Source organism: Hyaena hyaena, unplaced genomic scaffold (genome assembly GCF_003009895.1).
Source record: "Hyaena hyaena isolate Hyena2069 unplaced genomic scaffold, ASM300989v1 scaffold_31, whole genome shotgun sequence".
Lineage (NCBI taxonomy): Eukaryota > Metazoa > Chordata > Mammalia > Carnivora > Hyaenidae > Hyaena > Hyaena hyaena.
In genome coordinates, this window is record NW_024080664.1 from 3,061,338 (window position 1) to 3,082,188 (window position 20,851).

General features: G+C 55.5%; 1 protein-coding gene across 15 annotated transcripts in view; it reads right to left on the reverse strand.

Moving 5' to 3' along the window:
- The window catches only part of LRRFIP1 (LRR binding FLII interacting protein 1), a 137,995-nt gene that overhangs the window by 62,263 nt on the left and 54,881 nt on the right, over positions 1 to 20,851 (reverse strand). For 10 of the 15 annotated variants that reach the window (XM_039228636.1, XM_039228635.1, XM_039228629.1 and 7 more), the window contains exons 2-3: positions 6,345 to 6,431; positions 109 to 126 (exon numbers count right to left, since the gene is read on the reverse strand). In XM_039228636.1, the coding sequence (XP_039084567.1) occupies positions 109 to 126; positions 6,345 to 6,431 (105 nt within the window). The remainder of the gene's footprint in view (positions 1 to 108; positions 127 to 6,344; positions 6,432 to 20,851) is intronic. The other 5 variants (XM_039228637.1, XM_039228632.1, XM_039228631.1 and 2 more) reach the window with 1 other exon arrangement.

Consider the following 20,851-nt stretch of genomic DNA (forward strand, 5'->3'; position numbering starts at 1 on the left):
TCTATTTTCAATGAAAGGCATTATTTCTGAAAGGTGACCAGGCCCTTGGCAAGGAAAAAACTAGTACATGCAATTTAGAAAACAAAGAAGAAAGAAGAAAGAGCCTACCTTTTGAACCTGATAGATCTACAGAGAAGGGGAAAAGAAACAGGAAAAGAAATACGAAATCCAATTACAAAAGTAGAAACAGCAGAAAGAAAGTTTCTGTAATTACCTGGAAATGTGAATAAAAATCATACTGGAGGAAAAGCACACTGAATACTGGTAAAATATGAACTGAAAAGTATTTGAAGTCTCACTGAAGGGATTATTAATTTCCTGACTCATTTTACATTCTGTTTCACACACAATGGTGAAGCCCGGGCGTGTACACGGACCCCTACAAGAATCCTGTTACCATTCCAGTGCACGAGTCAGTATAACCGGTCACCAACTAGTGGGGAAAAGCACTTTGTCTTCAATTCTAAATTTCTTTGCACAGTGATAAAAGTTTCACTAGAAAATACAGAAACTGAGTTATAAAGTCGACTGGTGAAATTCACAGATGGGGAAGGAAGACACTTTCCTGTCCTGATTCTTGCAGACAGACACAGAATGCCAGGAAAGTTATAGCTCAACAGAGCGATCACTAGAACAGAACTGAAATATACATTATTGCACACGGACATACTCATTTGCTTTAGCTGTTTCTCCTCACGGTGTCGTAATCCCCAGGTGAGACAGAGATACCTGCTTCATTCCCTCAGTCACTCCCTCATTCATTCACAGAACAAAGCATTTGCCGAGTCAGGCTTTATTCAAGGTACTGCCAGCGCTTGGCGTTTCGAGGCGTACGTGGGTGAGCACAGGTGAACACATCCAGCGTTACGATCACATTAAACACAGTACTCTCAACGCACGGACCATCATACCAGCGGGTCATCTACCACCATTTGTTTCCTCTTAGTGAAGGTCCTTGTGTGAAATGAAAGGTTCCCTAGGAGTTCCCAAAGACTATCTACATCTCATTCTTCCCGAATGAATCCGTTAGAAAGGAGCTCAGAATCCTTCTCAACAGCCCCCAGCCCGGTGAATGTGGGCACAGTGGGCTCTCGCCATCTGCATGGAGGAGAACCGTGATGGGCAGCTCTAGGGGCCGCCAGGGAGGGCTGGGCTGGCCCCGGCGGTCCGGGTAAATCTGCAGCCAGCTCACGGCCCCACCTGCCCTTGAGGACGATCTGCACTGTATGCCGGTGTCTGCTGGCTCACCTCGCCCCTCTGAGCATTCTCCATGCCCGTCTTGGGGTATCTGGGGCCCCAGTGTGGCTCCAAACACAGCCCGTCTCTGGAACTCCCGGCCTCTGTCACCAGCTTCCCACTCTCCTGGCCCCCAGGGATGGTCTCTCCTCCTCCGCCAGGGACTCATGGGCTCTGTCCGCCGTCAGCGGGTCTGAGTTCCCGCTCAGGGAAACCCTTCCCGGCCCTGCTCAGAAACACCTGTGTAGACATGGATGGCTCGGGGATCGTGTTTCCCAATTTTTTGCACCAAAACATCAACCCTCCTTCCAAAGCAGATTCATTTCCACTTAATCAACAACTTAAAATGCCAGTACCCCAGGCTATCGGATTGTATAACCTCGAATTGTGTTAGCACGTTCTAAGAATAGTCCGGCCCAGAGATGTGATATGCAAAGGGCGGGCTGGGCCAATGTTGTGTGCACACCTTCCGGAATCCCGACTCCGCTCGCTGGCCTCGCCCTTCCCTCTAGAGGTGCACACGAATGCTCACGCATGCACGCGAGCGTGCGCGCACACACACGTGTCCAGTCCCCGCCCCCAGGACCTAGCTCCAATCCAGAAGCACTACTGCTTCTGTGTCGTCTGTAAAACTCTCGCTAACAAAGGTGCCTACTCCATGTTTATCATACTGGCTTCTAAGTCCACGCCGACGAAAAGGCTGGATTTCCAAGGTTTGCTTGTACCTGTGAAACGACTGGTTTGCTGTGGTGCCTGGCAGCCCACAGACAACTCCAATCCCGTGGACGCTGCCCCTCGTGTTTGTTTTTATTGTTAACCGTCTATTTGATCTTGGGCAGAGGGCACACGAGGAGGCGCGCGGCCGTGCACCGGCCAGCTCGACGTGTGGGCCTTGGCTCAGCCATCGCAGCCGTGCGGGAAGCTGTCCGTAAAGCACACTGTGACACTACCCAGGCGTGTGGGGGCCGCCGGGCCAGGGGCCCCAGGAGGTCCCTGCTCCTCCCCTCGGCCCCACCCCTGCTCTCTGACTCGCAAATACACACCTATTTTAACTTAAACCTTTCAAATCCCCTTTTTGAAGAAAGGGGGCATTAAACAGCGATGCTCCCCTAGCTCAAAGACCCTGCGTTTCTGGAAGCAAGACTGTCGTTTGGACGGGTCAGTGCTGTTGCGGAGCTACCCAGGTCAGTATAAACTGCAGGATAGACCGGGGGGTCCCCTCCACGCTTCACCCCTTCCTTGACCTGGCTGTCTCTGTTCTGCCCATCCCCACGTGCCCCTCCTTCACTGAGCGTCCCCACTGGCTGTGTGGACCAGGGATAGCGTCTCGGCTTCCTCCCCAACACGTACAAGTTGTCACGGCTCACACGGATAGTTCACACCGTGGGGGCCGGTCGTCAGGCTCGTGACCGACCCCAGACAAGAGTCTGAGTTCAGCACTGAAGGAATTCGTAGAGGCGCCTTCCCCCTTCCGTGAACCACTGCATCTGTGAGGTCACATGGGGGAGGAGGTGAGGACACGCGGGGAGGGGGTCACACGGGGAGGAGGGTGAGGACACGTGGGGAGGGGGGTCACACGGGGAGGAGGGTGAGGACACGCGGGGAGGAGGGTGAGGTCACAGGGGGAGGAGGGTGAGGACACGCGGGGAGGAGGGTGAGGTCACAGGGGAAGGAGGGTGAGGTCACACGGGGAGGAGGGTGAGGTCACACGGGGAGGAGGGTGAGGTCACAGGGGGAGGAGGGTGAGGTCACACGGGGAGGAGGGTGAGGTCACAGGGGGAGGAGGGTGAGGTCACGCGGGGAGGGGGTCACAGGGGGAGGAGGGTGAGGACACGCGGGGAGGAGGGTGAGGTCACGGGGAGGAGGGGGAGGACATGCGGGGAGGAGGGTGAGGTCACGCGGGGAGGAGGGTGAGGTCACAGGGGGAGAGAAATGAAGAAGCTAGTGTTCGCCTGAGGCCCTTTCTCACAGGTGAAGCCACGCTTGGCTCCCGGTGTGCTCACAACTCGAAGCCACACGCGGGGAGAGACCGGCTCCCAGGCTGAACGCGCCTCTGCCGTGTGCGTACCGACAGGACCCCAATGACACCTGCTCCCAGGTGAGACTTTCCATCAGACTTGAATCATGACAAAACTATCGCGTCTTGGCAGTAAATACGAAACATGCTGTTAAAATGGAGAGTTTCAGAATTCTGACGCGTGTGCTACTCGGTCGACACCTGTGTGCAGGACCAAGGAAGCCGACTGCGGCGTGGTGGTCAGATCGCTGGTTCTAACCGGCTTTCCTCTGCAGAGCCCAGCTCCTCGGCGGGCACGGCCGCTGCCCTGTCCCGGCGCACCGTGGGGCTGCTGGTACGGAGGCCACTCGGAGACGATCCGAGGCTCAGTCCTTCTCAACTTTCATTTTCTAAATCGAGAACTTGTGCCAAAGCACTTTGCGGATGACGGTCCACATCTGTCAGCACGCGTGCGTTTAAATCGACTCGACCCCTAATTCGGGAGAGGACCCGGTTCATCTAAACGTGTGACCTGGAGACAGACGGAAGGCACGCACTGCACGGCCCCTGCGCCTGGGGTCGCTAGCACCCTCCCGTCGTACTCTCGGGGGGCGTTAACTCTGCCCGAGACGCGTGGACGGGGACAATACGATCAGACGCCCTCCTCCCGGCCCCCGAGGCGTCACAGCTGCCTCGTCCCTAGCGTGCCGTGTCAGCTCCAGCCACGGGCCACCGGAAACACCCACGGTGCCCAGATGCCAGCGACTGTGGCAGAACCTGGCGGAGGTGCAAGACACGCCGGGAAGTTGTTCTTCCGTCTCTTACGACCTTAATATGACGCCTGGGGCTCCAGGGGAGAGCTAGGGAAGTTGCTTACCACCGATGGGCCCCCAGAGGCGTGAGGTCACGGCCGGGGCCCCGGGGCGGGGGGGCAACTGTGTCCTGCCCTCGGTGGGCGTGCAAGTTCCACTGAACGAACAGAGATATCCTGGAGAGCAACTACAGCAGGCAGTTTGAAAATGGCATCAGAGGGGCGCCTGGGGGGCTCAGTCGGTTGAGCATCCGGCTTCAGCTCAGGTCATGATCTCACGGTTTGTGGGTTCGAGTCCCGCGTCGGGCTCTGTGCTGACAGCTCGGAGCCTGGAGCCTGTTTCAGATTCTGTGTCTCCCTCTCTCTCTGCCCCTCCCCAACTTGTTCTGTCTCTCAAAAATGAACGAATATTTTAAAAAGTTAAAAAAAAAGAAAAAAGCATTTGAAAAAAGAAAAATACCTATTTTTTAAAACCAGTGCAGGCTAAGAGAACTTTTCCATTAGGTGGCCTCTGATTACTATTAATCCCGGTGTCTGAGTGTGCAGATGGCGCCTGGTGTCAGGATGGGTCCTAAAGCACGGGTGACGCTGTCTCAGGTCTGTGACAAAGTGTACCAGCGACAACATCTACACTTTGTCTCCACCTCTCATTCAAACGCTCTTTCCAGAGATGGTCCTGAAAATGCTTCTTTGCATGATCGTCAATAGTCGCTCCTGGTATGACGGGTACCTGGGGTTCACGGGCGGGTGTCAGTCAGGTCCCCGTTCCGATTGGAGCCGAAGCTCACCCCTGAGGCAACGGCAGGGGAGGGGCTTCACGGTGGCCATCAGCTCAACAGTCGAGTCCAAATAATTAACATGAAAATTCAAGCGGCCCCATATCCAGTTTTAAAATTACACATGCGACTCTTGGGGGAAGGCACTGTGAAAGGGGCAAACCCGTGCTCTGCATAAATTAACAGGAAAAAAAAGTACAAAAAAATAAAGTTAATTCTGGAGGCAGACTCACAACTGAATTTGCCTTTTTGACGAGGAGAGAGAACGTGGTGATTTGCTTTCAAATATTTGTTTAGTCTTCATTCACGTTGTAAACACAGGACGACAGCTAAGTTACCGCCAAAGTGTGACGGACACTCGGCCTCCTGGGTCACTTGCCAGGAACGGCTCGAGTGGCCCTTCCCTGGGGAACCACGTTCCCGCCTGTCCCATCACTGCGGGGACATCGGCCTGTGGCTGGACTCTCCTAAGGAACATCCTGGCCTGGAGTTTCTGGTCACCTTCCATCTATTCTTCAACCTGCACGGAAGAGATTTCTTCCCCAAATCCAAGTGTGGCCACGCCCCTGCCCTGCTTCTGCTTCTGCATCCGCACCACGTGACTGGCACACCCCACGGGCAGGGAAATGACCAAGGGCACCTGGGGCTGGTGGCCAGGGAACGTGAGCCTGGGTGGCGGAACCTGCGGTGATTTTAGGAGGAACTGGAAATCCGGGTTTTTATCTGAAACTTGTCACGCCTTAGAACACAGGCTCCGCTTTGAAATGCTGGCTCTGCGCCGTCGGCCTGGGCAGAGCGCCCGGCTGCCCCCCCGCAGCACAGTAAACCCACATCTTCTGAACAAGAAGAGCCCTCGAGCGGTGCCTGGTGTGGATGTTCCCGAAGGGTACGACCCACAGAGGACGCCGGTCTGGGGGACGGGGACTTCCTTCTTTCACGCTGACTTCAAGGTCATGGGAAGGCTCCCTGCTCTGACTTCAAGAGTCCCCATACGGCCCACACGACTCGGGCTCCAGCCCAAGATCATGAAATAAGCGCATAACTGCATTAACAGGTGTGTACACACGTGACCGTCTGCTTTCCCGGGCGGGACAGGACTGTCCGCTTCCCTAGCTATTTCCCCCGCCCGTGGGCTCCAGTCATCACGAAACCTATTAAAACATGTAAAAACCACTGGGGAAATGTTTTTCAACGCAGTTTGGTTGGTTTAAACAAACAATAACCCGTTCTTTCATATTTTAATTCAGAGGCAGCTCGAGATTCTGGCTTGACCGTTCCACCCGCGGCTCCCGGCCGCTTTCAGGCAGCAGGCCGGGCTGGGAGACGTCTGCAGGCACCGGGCGTGCGGGGCGCTGCTCGGGACCCAGCACGCCGAGGCCTGGCACGCCTGGCATCCGTGCTATGCGCGCTCCCTGGCCTGACCTTGAACCAAGTCACAGGCACGGCACATTCCGATCGCGGGCAGTGTCAAAGGGACAGGTGTGTCAACGGCAACAGGTGTCAATAAAGAGCGGGGCCGCATTACCTCCTTCTGCTGTCGCTCCAGCTCCTTCATTCGGATCTCCCGGGCCTCGGCGCGGGCCGCACGCTTCGCAGCCAGCCTCGCCTCCGCCTGAAACACACAGGAGTTTCATTAGACGACAGACCAGCGCCTCCTTTCCAGTAAATGACGAGGCTGGTGCAAGGGACTTTGTTCAGGGTTTAATAAACATCTGGGAACACATCGCAGACTCACAAGAGTGAAGGGTCAGCGGGAGTGACAGTATCGTAACACGATGGCTACCGTTTAGGGAGCCCTTACTGAACGCCGAGAGGACGCTGTTCCGCGGATTTTACATGATCATGCCGTATGCTCCTTGCAAGAGCCCTGTTAGGTAGATAGCGTTACCATCCCTGGTTTATGGGTGAGGGAACTATGGCACAGAGAAGGTGAGTAACTTGACCAAGGTCACACAGCCTGTAAGTGGCAGGGCTGGGCCCTGTGCCTTCCTCCGGAGCTCTGACGGACTATCGCAGAGAGCAAAGCATTAGCGCTGGGCACGGCCACAGGCCGCTAGTTCAACCCCGCCCTGTGCAGAGCAGGAAGTGGAGGCCTGGAGAGGCTGCCAGCCCCGTCCGCAGGCACCGGGCTGCGACTCCGACGGCTGCTTTCCAGGACTCCTGTCTAGTCGCCTCTCAGGACACGCTCTGCCCTCAGCTCCCCCCAAACACCTGCAGTGCTCTCTTTTCCATCAAGAGAACTAAGACCACAGCAGGACTCTCTCGCTGTTGGAAGAGTTACATGAAAAACAAAACAACCTCCATCTAACTACGTATCAACTATTTAGCCGCACTGTACTGAAGATGGGCTGACCAACACCACGGAACTTGCCACTTGAACACCGTGGCCGATTTTACAAATCGGACATTTATGCACCATTTTAGCAACACGGCGAATGGCTCAGTCAGGTAACAGGTGCAGATGCACCGGAAGTCAGGCTTTTCGGAGCCAAACACATTCCCCCTTCTTTCCACTTAATTCTTCTTGGGGGGGGGGGCGGTTACACTTGTAATTTTTCCACCAACAGCTCTGTAGATACAGTTTCAGATGTTAAAATAGGGCCAGGACAGACGGCCAAGTACTTGCGGTGTGGTGTGGGGCCAGCAGGCAAGAGGGGCCCGAGTATCACCATCCAGCGTCTCCCAAAGGGCCAGGCTCACGTCAGGCACACCCCGCCCCCACATTTGTATTGAATTACAAGTTTATCTTCTGTGCAAATCCTCATCTAAGTTGGAAACGAACCACCACTGACCCATCAGAGGTCGGCCGGTGTGTGTCCTCATAAGGAATCTATTCTAACTTTATTCATTCACATGGTTCCTTAATCAGCCCAAGCCCAGGCCCCTCGAGTCTGCGGCGTCTACAATCACAACGGCCTCAGACCTCTGATACCTCGGTGCCATTTGCAATTCTGTCAACCACGTGACACTGCGTGAAGGGGCGCTCGGGGTCTATAAAAAGATCCAGCAAAGCTCAAGGGGAGGGGCAGGGAGGGCTCATTCGACCAACGTCCGGCCATGCTGGGGTGCTGCGGCCCCTCGCCGGGCCAGCGAGAGGGCGAGGCTCACACTGGGTGCAGCCTGCCTCCCTGCCTTCCTGGGGGCGGGGGGGCTCCGCGCTGCCCGCTCCCTGTCTAAGCCGGTACAGGCCAGACGGCTGTGGCCCCAGCCTGGGTGGGAGGAACAGGCGAGGGGTCAGGGAAACAGAAGGGAGGTCGTGGAGGAGGGCAAAGGGGACGGGCAGAGTGCGGATGTGAGAAGCAGGAAAGGGGACAGAGGGAAGACGGGCACTCAGGCAGGGAGGAGTGTGGCAGGCCCAGTTCTGGCGGGTCCCCGAGACCCCCGCCCTGGAGTACGGCTCAGCATCATCCTCTCCCCTCGAGTGGGGGCAGCACTGGGAGTGTGATGGACGCCACCCCTGTGGCTGGGTTACGTCTTACGGCAAAGAGAAATGCAAAAACAATCAAAGTCCCTCAGCTGATTCAGGAGACAATCAAAAGATCATCCTGGGTGGGCCTCACCTGATCAGGCGAGCCCTTTACAAGAGGGACAGAAGTGAGACAGATGCTCAAGCTGGCACGTGGACAGGGCCTGTGAGGGGCCACGTGGCCAGGACCTGCAGGCAGGCGCTAAGAGCTGAGAGGGACCCCGGCTGACGGCCGGTGCCCGCAGCCACGGGAGCGCAGGGGGCCGCAGGCTCCAGAAATGACTGCACCAGTGAGGCCCTGAGTGCAGGACCCAATAAGCTAAGCCCAGACTTCTTTTTTTTCTTAAGGGTTTTTTTTTTAAGTTTATTTATTTTGAGAGAGAGCGAGTGTGGGCGGGGGAGGGCCAGAGAGAGGGAGAGAGAGAATCAGAAGCAGGCTCCACACACTGTCAGCATGGAGCCTGACGTGGGGCTTGAACTCACGAACCGTGAGATCACGAGCTGAGCTGCAATCAAGCGTCCTCTGCTGACTTCTGACCAGAGAAAGTGAGATGAGACACGTGCGCTATTTCGGGTTTGTGGGTATTTATTACCAGGTGATACATGACGAGCACGGGGCGGGTGGGGGGGGTTCTCAGATGACTCCTGCTCTCACAGTGCTAGTGTCTCTGACCTGAGGGGTCACGCACCCCCATCCCACCCAGCTTCGGTCCAGCTCTGCTTGGGACCCCAGGCCGAAGATCCCTGAAGAGCCCGGCGATGTGGACAGACCCGACACCTGGGGTGGCCGCCCCGCCAGATGGGCAGCTCCAAAAACAGCAGCTACTCTCAGGAGCCGCCCTCCACCCTGGAAAAGGCTCCCATCATGGCCAACCCACCCATCATGGCCCCTCACGTCCAGCCCAGGAAGTCTGTCCCGGCCGTGAGGATAATGGCACCAAGGGACTAAAAGCCACCAGCCACCAGGGACTTGAGTTTGGGATGATAAAGGAAGCAGATGAATGAATCAAATTACAGAGTAAATTCCTCATGAGGACGCAACCAGCCAGGCTCAAAGACACAGCGACTGTAGCCAATCTACGTTTTAAAAATAGTATTCTCTTTGGGGCGCCTAGGTGGCTCAGTCACTTAAGCGTCCAACTTCACCTCAGGTCATGATCTCACAGTTCGTGAGTTCGAGCCCCGCATCAGGCTCTGTGCTGTCAGTATGGGGCCCGCTTTGGATTCTCTGTCCTCCGCTGCCCCGATCCGCACTCTCTCTCAAAAAATAAATAAACCTTGGGGCGCCTGGGTGGCTCAGTTGGTTAAGCAGCCAACTTCAGCTCAGGTCATGATCTCACGGTTCATGGGTTCAAGTCCCGCGTCGGGCTTTGTGCTGGAGCCTGGAGCCTGCTTCACATTCTGAGTCTTCCTCTGTCTCTGACCCTCCCCTGCTCACACTCTCTCTCTCTGTCTCAGAAATTAATAAAAAAAATCTAAAAAATAAACCTTTAAAAATAGTATTCTTTTTTTTTTAGTTTTTGTTTATTTTTGAGAGAGCGTGAGCAAGCAGGGAAGGGGCAGAGAGGGAGAGAGAGAAGCCCAAGCAGGCTCCACGCTCAACAAAGAGCCCGATGCGGGGTTCGATCTCACGACCATGAGCTCGTGACTTGAGCTGAAATCAAGAGTTGGACGCTTAATCGACTGAGTCATCCAGGCGCCCTTCAATCTATCTGAGTAGAATTTCGAACGGGGGTGAATTTGTAAGTCAGTACAATTTCGCATCCTGGCAATCGCCGCCTCATGCACACGCACATCCCTCAGGACCCTCCTGGGACGCGGACGTGGGAAGCAATGCCCCCGTGATACAGGAAGTGCGCACAGCCATGCCTGCTGCTGGGAATCCGGCTGATTACACACCCACAGACCTGCGGGCCGACATTTAAAGTGGTCCAGAGCTGCTGCACAACCACCTCTGTGAGCTCAAAACTGATCAACACAATAACCCTGACCCTGGCCAGAGACACCGGAAGAAGAAATCACAGGGTTTTGACACCGTGATTCATCCCCAAACCGCTGACTTTGCCAAGAACACGCCAGGGCCTGACCCGCAGCCTACGAGATGGTGATCAAACAACCAGTACAAAGTCATCAGAGAAAAAGCATGAGATGGTCAACTCATCAAATGAACAAAAAACACCAGACAGCTATAGTCCGCCACGTGATAAGGTAAGAATTCATTTCCCTCCAACGTTTCCCGTGAGGCCGGGCCCTGCCTCCCAGCTGGCCCGCATCCGGCAGACGGGTCTGGGGCTCCGCGGGCCTCAGGTCAATGCTTCCGTGGTTTAGGACAAACCCATCACCACCCACGCTTTTGTGATATATAAACTCACAGCCAGGTCAGACGGCCTGAGTTTCCAAACGCTGACTTTCACTTCTTGCGGGGACCGCGGCCACTGGTGATGGCCAGCCAGGGCCACCCAGTCACGTAGCACCCTCGGACGCAGCCAGGGCAGGATGTGTAGGCTACAGTGCGGGTCGCCGGGCTCCGGGGGAGAAAGCCAGGAGGAGGGAGAGGGGGTGGAGCACGGTGACGGGGGAATGGACAGTGAGGTGGAGACGCCCGAGGACCCGGGGTGCAGGTCCTCGCTCTCGGCTGCTGTGTCTGGAATCTTCTCTCGAAAGAATGTGGATCCACAAAAGGGTTTTACGAAGGGGCACAGTGGGGTCGACTACTGTTTTAGAAATACTGTGCCCGCCGAAATGTGGGGACCAGGAAAGGGGTGAGGAAGGCAATGTGACACCTAGGAAGCGAGGAGAGGCTGCTCGTGAGCGAGCGAGCGAGCCTGTGAACGTGAACAGGTGTGTCTGGCAGAGGCATGAAGGATGGACCAAAGTTGAGAGGCCAGAGGGGCTGGAGGGGTGCCAGGAGCCCAAGGTCCTGGGAGGCGCCTGTGTGGTCCAGGAGCCAGAGCCAGAGCTCCCTGGCGGGAATCCCCACCCAGCACCCGGCAGACGGGCGTGGTGCGCAGGGCGCGCACCCAAACCCGGATGCGCCGCGCCACTCGTCTGCTGACCCCTGCGGGCCTCCAAGGGCTGTGTGGGTTTTGGAATTGGGGTGTGCCTGCACACCGATCCCCCAAGCCCCCAAACTCAAGGGAGAGGACTGTGGTCGATCGAAGCTGGAAGGATGGAAAGGATGGGAGAGCAGAGGGCGGATTTGTGGAATTTAGGGAAGAAGGTACAAACCGCACGGGGCTTCAGAAAAGCAGGCTTGGGCAACGAGACCGCACACACCGCCCAGCGAGGGGTCTGTTCAGCCCCTGGGGGGACCTCCGCGGGTGCACCACCGACTGACCTGGGACCACACCCCTTCTGGGACCTCAGGGCGCCTGCTGGGGCAGAGGCAGGGCGAGCTGGAGCCAACAGGAAGGGGTGCCAAGCCCTCGGGGGCTCCAGAAAGGGCGGAGCCCCGGGCCCCAACCCCCAACCCTCCTCCTGCGCCCCGGTGTCTTTGTTGAGATACACAGTAAAATGCTTAAGAAGAAATGATATGGTCTCCCTCGGACTTGCCTTCTAAAAACTGGGGGGTGGATATGGGCGGGGCCTAAATGGCCTTGAGCTGACAATGCTGGGGCTGGCTGGGCCCTGGCGACCCGGCGTCCCAGCCCCCGCCCTCCAGCACACCTGGGAACGCTAGAGAGGCAGAGCCCCCGGGTCAGGGGTCAGAAACTCTCGGTGGAGAATCAACACGTCCGGGAGTGGGGGGGGGGGAGGTGTGGGCACTTGCTCAAGTGTGGGGGCCTCTGCTTTCTGTTATCCCGTCTGTTTGGGTATGTTTGACAGTTTTCAGAATAAATAGCACAACTTTTAAAGGAAGGAAGAAAGGGGGAGGCAGGCAGGGAGAGAGAGCAAAGAAGGTAATGAAAGGGCCAAACCATGCTCACTGCGGCTGGGAGGTGGCCGGCGGCCTGTTCCTGACGCCCCTCCAGAGTCAGGGGCAGGGGAGGGGAGGCTGATGGGGCCAGGCATGGGATGAGATCCAGGCTCCTGGCCGGAATGCAAGTGTCCTCCCCGCTCCCCGCCCAGGGGCCGGCTGTGCCCTCCCCCCAGGGACCCCCTCCCTGGCCAGGAACCCCACATGGAGCTTTAGAAGCCCTGGCTTTTTGTTTGTTTGAAGATTTAATTTTTAAAAAAATTTTTAAATGTTTTATTTATTTCTGAGAGAGAGAGAGAGACTGAGCGTGAGCAGGGGAGGGTCAGAGAGAGAAGGAGACACAGACTCTGAAGCAGCTCCAGGCTCAGAGCTGGCAGCACAGAGCCTGACGCGGGGCTCGAACCCATGAACTGTGAGATCATGACCTGAGCCGAAGTCGGACGCTTAACCAACTAAGCCCCCCAGGCGCCCCTGAAGATTTTACTTTAAGCAATCTACAACCAACGTGGGCCTCAACTTCAACCCCCAGGTGAACAGTCGCAGGCTCCACCCACTGACCCCCCCCAGGCACCCTGAGGTGCTAGGTTTTAAGTGAGGCGCCCTCTGACGATGGAGACGGTCACAAGCCTCTACTCATCGCCAGAGTGGCCTTAGAACGATTCTAAAAAGCTGAGCTCTTCACTCTGAATTCCACGTTTACCTCTATTTTCCCACAGACAGGACCGGGCCCGACGGTGGGCCCGACGCTGCGGTGCCGCGAACAGCAGGGGAGAGGCCGCGCCCCCGCCCCGCACGCCTGACCCCGGGGCCTCCTAACAATCAGCTCACACAGCCTGGTCTCCAGGAGGGGTCCCCCGAGCCACAGAGGCCCCTGCCCGGGGCTGGCCGCAGGGGCGCACGGGAGGCAGCGGGGATGCTTCTCCCCTGCAAGTCCCGTCCCCACAGCACAGGCCGGCCGGGCTGGGGGCAGGTGACCAGCCCTGGGGCGGGGTGGGGGGAGGGGGGAAGCAGGATACTTCAGTGCGGAGTCACTACGCCATGGGATCCGGAGCGGGCCAGAGTGCAGAAGCGGATTCCGCCCGAGCAGGACACAGAGGCCGCGGGGGGCGGGGGGGGGACAGCCGGATGTGCCCCTTCTAGGCGGACTGGGCCATGGGCCAGGCCTCCGGCCCGGAGCATCGCCCCGTCGACGGCGTGACATCTGTCATCCCAAGGTGCCACGGGAGCTCAGTACTCAGGGGGAGCTATACAGGGCGTCGTGCAGCAGGACAGGAGGGGGAGGGGGCACCGGCCTGCCCTGCCCCCCGCCGACCTCACCTGCCCTGCGGCCGGGGAGGGGGACGATGCTGCCCAGAGTGCGGCAGCCACACGCCAGCCCCCAATACCTGCACCCCAATGCCGGTGGCATCTGGGGGCTCTAAGGCTCCGTGGCTCCTCCCCACTTAACGACCTGGAGGACCCCACGTGACGATCTTCGAGGAGCAGGCGCGAGGAGCACCTGCCAGAGCGAAGCCCTGAGAGCCGGGCCTGGAGCAGGGGGAGGGAGACCCTGTCACCTGCAGAGCCGGAGCCGCTTCAGGGAGCCTGGCCCTGTCTGCACGTGTCCCCAGCTTCGAGGCTTTCCTGGGACTCGAGCACAGTGTGGAATTGGGCCCCCCCCACCCGTCTCATCCAGCAGCCGCAAGGAATGTTCTTATTCCGCTCTTCCGCCCGCGGGCCCTCCCAGGCCTGAAGCGGGAGCAGGAAGGGACTGATGAGCCACAACTCTGGGCTGAGCTTGAGAAAGGGGACTGACACGCGCATGCGTCACTTCCTCCAGCTACGCGAGGAAAGCCCTGGGGCCTGGACAGGCACCGGGGTGAAGGTTCCGGAAGCTGGCGGCCACTGCCTCAACACAGAGCCCAGGGCACGCTCGCACACGCTGACACGCGAGGCGACCGCGTGCTCCGTGACGCTGGCTGCTGCCATCCGAGAACAGGTGCTTGGCAGGAGGCTGTCCCCACACCTTAAGAACACCGCTGGGGTCCGTGGAGGGGGGCCGGGCCGTGGCCACGCCTCAGGGACCCCAGCGACTGCCACCTCCTTGGTCTGTTTCCTTAGGTGTAAAGTGGAAATGAGCCGCACGGGCTGTTCAGAAACACAATCTGTCAGCTGAACAGCCTTCTCCAAAATTAGGAAGAAGCTTTAGTATCGATTGTACACATTCATTTTGGCCGTTAGGCTTTAGAATCAAGCCAAACTGAAAAACCAGACTCTTTTTTTTCCAGGCCACATAACGTAAGTATAGCTCACAAGTCCTCGGGGGAAGGTTTAAGGATGTATTTAAAGTTCACTCATGTGAGTGTATTAGGAATGTAATGCAGCTGATGCCTGACACGGTAAGAAAGAACCAGTTCTCTTTAGAAATAAGCAGAACAAGGGGCGCCTGGTGGCTCAGTCGGTCAAGCGTCCAACTTCCCGGGCGCCGACCATCCCAGGCCCCTGCGTGCCGGGCACCCACTACTGCCCCGGGCCCCTGCGTGCCAAGCACCCACCATCCCAGGCCCCTGCGTGCCGGGCACCCACTATCTTGGGCCCCTGTGTGCTGGGCACCCACCGCCCCAGGTCCCTCAGCCGCCATGTGCATTTTATGTCAAAAACCATGCTCATCTTCCCCAAACCCTTGCTTACACAATTACTGTACGTTCCCAGTGTGGGGCCTGCTCTTCAGGGCCATGTCTGTAACTACAGTCGCCACGGAGGACGATGTTTTGGCAAGGCAGCTGTGGACGGGCGTGGTGCCCACCCCGTAGACGGCATGTTGGAAACCTGGGGGGTGTCGTGGGGGTGTCACAGTTAGTGGAGGCAGGCACTGATGGCATTTAAGGGGCACAACAGTGGCGCCTAGGTGGCTCAGTCGGTCCATTTCAGCTCAGGTCATGATCCCAGGATCGTGGTGAGCCCCCCATGAGCGTGGAGCCCACTGGGGATTCTCTCTCTCCATCTGCCCCTCCCCTGCACGAGCAAGCATGCACACACGCACACGTGCTCTCTCTTTTCCTCTCTCAAAAAAAGTGGGAGGGGGCAGGCCATGGCAGACCAACATCCTGCGCTCGGGCAGGCCTGCATGTTGAAGAACTTTCCTATTGTCTCTTCAGGCAGATAGCAAAAAATGACTCTCTCAATTTCATATCTACAGACTGATTCCAACTGATACATAAACTCAAAGTATGTTTTGTGCAGCGTTAACGTTCACTGGAGAGCCCGGGAATGTGATCAGCATGAGAACTGAAGAGCTTTGTCCAGAGCTCTCCCAAGAGCTGCTGACCATTTTGGAATGCCAAGCCACCAACAGCAACGTGACGTGCGGCATCGGGGGCTGAGCACACCTGTGTCAGTCGGCCTGCAGCTGCGGAGCTGGGCACGGCTTTGCACACGTGTGACTGCTCCAGCATCTTCTGGGACGCCAGGGCCGGGGCACTTCCATACGAAATCCACACTCTGTGACTGCAATTTACCTTCACTTTCTTTCTTTCCAACACTGCGGTTAAAATATCGCACTGACTTGAAATTATCTGTATCGGATTTTATCACCTATGAGCTTCATTTCAGGTGAGCAATGAGAATGTTAAGAACGTGTTGTACAAAAGGGGCACTGGGTCCGACAGGGCTGAGGACACAGTTTTGTTTTGTTTTGTTTTGTTTTTTTCTCTAAAATGCAGGAACAGGGGAGCTGGATCCCTCTCCGGCAGGGCCGCACTGTCCAAACAGCCCCGCTACGAGTCAAGGGCACGGGCCTGGGGACCGCTGCATGAGCCGTAAACAAAACAAAACGCCCTTTGTCAATTTTCCTTGAAGGTTTGGAAGACAGAAAGCTAAAGACTAAAACACCATGTTTCCATCAAAACCAACTCCCATGGGTTCTGGAGTAGACTGTAAAATTATCACGGAATTTTATGTTAAAACATCAGCCTTCAGAGAAGCCTTCACCTTGCAAGGCTGAGGGGGCTGGGCCATGGGCCTCCAGGAGCCCGCACCAGGGGCCCAGGTGGAAAAGCCCAGAACATCGGGTGCCGCCTCTCCGCAGGCGCGGCTCCTCAGCAGGGCTCTGGGTTCCTGCCGGCAGAGACACCCAGCCTCCGCCCCGGCTCTTCGGCTTCCCAGGTATGTGGGCTCAGACAAACTCTGTTGTCTTTTTTTTGTTGGATTTTTTTTTTTTTTTTGGTATTAGTCATGCAGTATTTCTTTACTTACATTATTTTATCCTATCTCCAGGGTAATTAACATACCGAGCAACCCTCGTTTCGGGGGTACAGCATAGCGACCCAGCACTTGCACACGCCACCCGCGGCTCACCCCAAGTCCTCTGAATCCCCCTCACCTATTTCCCCCACCCACCTGTTTGTCTCGAGTTCAGAGTCTGTGTTTTGGAAACCACATCACTTCTGAACAGCGGCCCTCATTACAGGGAGTGGGGGGGGGGCGACTCTGTGACCTCCAGGCGCCTCCTTCGTTTCTAAAACCCGAATCTCGCCACCAGCGGTGAACTGTTTCTACAGAGAGCCTGTCCCTTCTCTCTCCCCATCTGGCTACCAGGAATCTCGACTTTGTTTTTCTGAGTAATAAACTTCTTAAAAGCACTCTCAGGCCACAAATAACAGAGTGGGGTTATCCAGGAACAAAAGCGCCCATGTTACTTTATCGACAGCGCGACGTTAGTAACATTTACTCAGGCTCCACATCAGCCTCTGCGGTTCGGAAACTGCTTGTGCGGTGCCCGTGAACAAAGGTGCCGCACGGCACCCGCCGTGCACATAGGTTTGCCCCTTGCCGCCAGCGCTCCTGGATTGTTTTCTGAGATGAGAGAACGTTCACATGTCCTTCAACAGCCTCAAGGTGCTGGGATGACAAAGGAAAGCATGGCGGCCACCTGGGACTGGCAGGTGACAGCATCCTGGTGGCCGTCCCGTTGCAGCCAGTGCATCACTGCATCGGGGCCCCAACTCCCTTCACCTGCTCCGCTCACGGTCTTCCCTGCAAACCCCATGTCTTTAAGGCGTCACAAAACACTGAAACTGGGGGTGTCTCAGTAGCTCAGTCGGTTAAATGTCCGACTTCAGCTCAGGTCATGATCCCCAGGTTTGTGGCTTCGAGCCCCACGTTGGGCTCTGTGCTGACGGCTCGGAGCCTGGAGCCTGCTTCAGATTCTGTGTCCTTCTCTCTCTCTCTCTCTGACCCTCCCCTGCTCCCGCTCTGTCTCTCTCTCCCAAAAATAAATAAACATTAAAACCAAAAACAGAAATTGTTCCTTCTCGGAAGAAGGCTGGGCATGCCGGAAGCACCAGAACTTCCCTACGTCAGGCAGCACACAGCCACTTACACCCGTTCCTACATTCAAGCGATACGCCTGGAGCCAGCCCGGACAGAAGCTGGAGCCATCACTTCAATCCTCAGCGAGCCTGTCTCCTGGGTGGGGGTGGGGTGCAAGCACACAGCACCCAGGAAGGAGGCTTCGGGGCAGATACAGACACCGCCGCAGTTACAGTTAGCGCAGGATGAAAGCAGAAACACCGAAATTTCCGCAGCTCTCATTTCTACCGTTCGGTTCCTTATTTAGAAAAATAAAGTCTATTGAAAGTTCTTTTTGTCTGAAAACTACCAGGAAGAGAAAGGAAAGGCTGCATAAAATGGAGATGTGTTCGGGAGCAAGGGCCTGTGTCCTAAGAGGCTCCCTTAGTAAAAAGACACGCTCCAGGCCAGAGGCTGCAAACAGAAGCTGAGAGCAGCCACGGAGCAGAGCCTTCCGGGAACTGTATACACTGGCGACAGTGATCAGCACCAGCTCTGAGTCAGGCCTGGCTCTGAGCCAGCTCTAGGGCCTGCTGGCTGCGTGCACTTGGGAAAGTCCCCTGACTTTTCTGAGTCTCATTTTCCCCTTTATCTGTATGTGGAGATAACCAAACAAGGTTCCGGCAGGGGTGAGGGAAGATGTCTGCAGAGATCATTTAGCAAGGCTGCCACCGCAGGGCTCAGGAAACGGTGCCTGCTAATACTTACACAGCATCTCCCACAGCGGTGTAGACCCGGCAGCGTGAACGCAACTCAGGTTTAAAAGCACCCAGAGAAGACAGGCAAGGTCAGGCGCCCACCAGGAGACTGTGCAGGGGGGAGTCTCAGAGGAGGGGGGAGAAGTTCCCAGCTTCCACCCAAAGGCCACTCCGTATTTCTCTTCCCCCTGGATGATTACACACCCACTTGCCACAGATAACAGAAAAAGACGTGAGGATCAGATACGCTGTGGCTTTGTTTGACAAGCCCTATCGTAGCACAAGCGTACAAGTGAAACATTTTGGTTAAAATTAAAAGTCCTCCTCAGACTAACTGAGGATAAAATACTTTCCTACTACAAAGTAGTTGTACTTTGGACTCCAGGAAACACCACTTACATGACTTTAACATCGTCCAGTTACTGTACCAAGGAGGAGACAAAAAAACCACTTGAACTCTCGCCCCAATGAATGGAGAAAGTCTCCGAAGACACCTTTGTGTTGCTCTTTGTTTACTGGAACCCGGTCAGGGGAAGGGGATTTCTCTGTAGTGGTCTGCGGTCAAATGCGTGGCAATTACTGCATCATGGCTATAACACGTGGAAGAAAGAAGCTAATCTATTTAATTTTACCCAGAAAGCGGGAGTAATGGAAACGTAGTAAATCCATTCCATGGAAATGAGCTTCTTTATTAAAAAATAAAAACAACAACAACTTTTGGTGGCCCCGAGTAAAAAGCGGAAGGTAATAAAAACTCTTCTCCTACCCTCCGGGTCCAGCCTACAGTGGGGACTTAACAGGCTCATCTCGATAACAGGTTAGTAATTTGAACCTTATGGCCTCCGAGGCTCCAAGATTAATACTCTTAAATATGAACAGATACTTGGAAACCCTGAGTAACCAGTTGTAAACAATGCCTTTGCTGAGTCACCTCGCCTGATTTTTCAGGGATAACAAATCCCTCTCGAACATTGCCTTTTGAGGAGCAAACATATTACACTGACATTCTGGAGAATGCAATTCTGGAGAAACCAGATAAGGACCTCTCTAATCAGGTAATACTCCAATCAACTTCGCCGAAGACCAGTTCTGCAACTATAAATAACTGGATTTCCTGTGCTCGGTGTAAGTGGCAGTTTAGACTGCGGGCTTTTCTGCTTTAAAAAAAAAATTTTTTTTTTTTTGCTAAGGAGGCTTCCGCTATGTCGTATTAGCCTGGGCTGAACAGAAACTTAACTCTTAAAGCAAAAGGGGAATTTAGTCTCTATCTTTGCCCTAGCGGGCTACTCTTAACCCTATGAGAAAAGCCCTCACTTAACTATTTTTATATCTTAACTGCTTGGGAAAATGGCCAAAATGGCCAAAATGGGCTCAAAATCTCAGGCTGAGCAGGGGCGGGGCCTACGGCCTCTGTACACGGACTCGGGTCAATGCCCGCACTCCCCAAGGCCTGGGGGACCTTCGCACAGGTGGCCACGATGATGAGATGGGGCTTGGGAGATGGTGTCCACGTTCTCAGGACAGGACTGGTGGTCGGCCGATAAGGGCTTGGTGCTCGTCAGTATGTGGAAAGACAACAGAGGTGACACAACCCATCGGAAACATGAGGAAGTTACAAAAGTTCAAGTATGGTTTCCAAGCTGGCCTCTGCTGCGCTCCGGCCAGAGCTGACTTGTATAAAGAGCCCCCTACTGTTCATGCAGCACTTCCTTTTAACCAGACCACTGACCTCATAAAACAAAGACGGGAGTTTCATTTGTTTCCCCACGCCCCACTCTAAAATACTTTGTGCTTTCTTTAGTAAAAGCAAAAACAAACAACAACAAAAAAAACCCCAAAAAACAAAAAACCCACATAAAACAAAGAAACGACTCCTATAGGTTCACAATTTCTTGTCGGAAATTCCTGGGACCAGATGCTTTGTTTCAGAATTCAACACTTTGGGATTTCAGAAGGGTAGTAAGTTGCAAACACTGTATACTGTGGCCATCCAGAGAGACAGCCCTCAGTCAAGGCCATTCACAGGCTGCAGAGACAAGTGTGAATATTCACAAGGACAGGGAGGGAGGCAGGACCAGCCTCCCATCAGCCAGGGTAGGTCTCCCTGTCAGATGAATTCTTTACACAAGAAAAACTTTACAGAATACAAACTTTACAAAAGAAAAAGCGACAATTTCCGAGCGTATTGGGGGTACAATGGAGCACCTCAATCAAAGCCCACAGCACCTCTAAGAAGTGTGCGTCTCAACCAGATCCGATCCATGCGGCGAGGGTTGGGGGGCTCTGGCAGCCAGCACCAGGCCGCGAGGGTTCTTTCTCCTCATTCCTCTGCTGGCTGGTGCCTCCCGTCCCCACATCCTGACTCTCCGTGTTTACTCTTTTCTCCTTCGAGGGCTCCCTGCCCAGCACCTCGTCCCTCTGAGCTCCATTCTTGCCCAGGGTCAACATCGCTCCGTGCTTGCCATCTATGGTTTCCCCGCGGAACACCACCACCTCCCAGCAACCGTCGCCTCCATCCTTCTCCCTCCCTGACGGTGATTCATGAATCCCTCTGCAGGCTCCCAGAGCCCTGGAAACCAGCCAGGTTAACGGGTAGGAACCAGGTCCAAATGTCTGGCTCATGG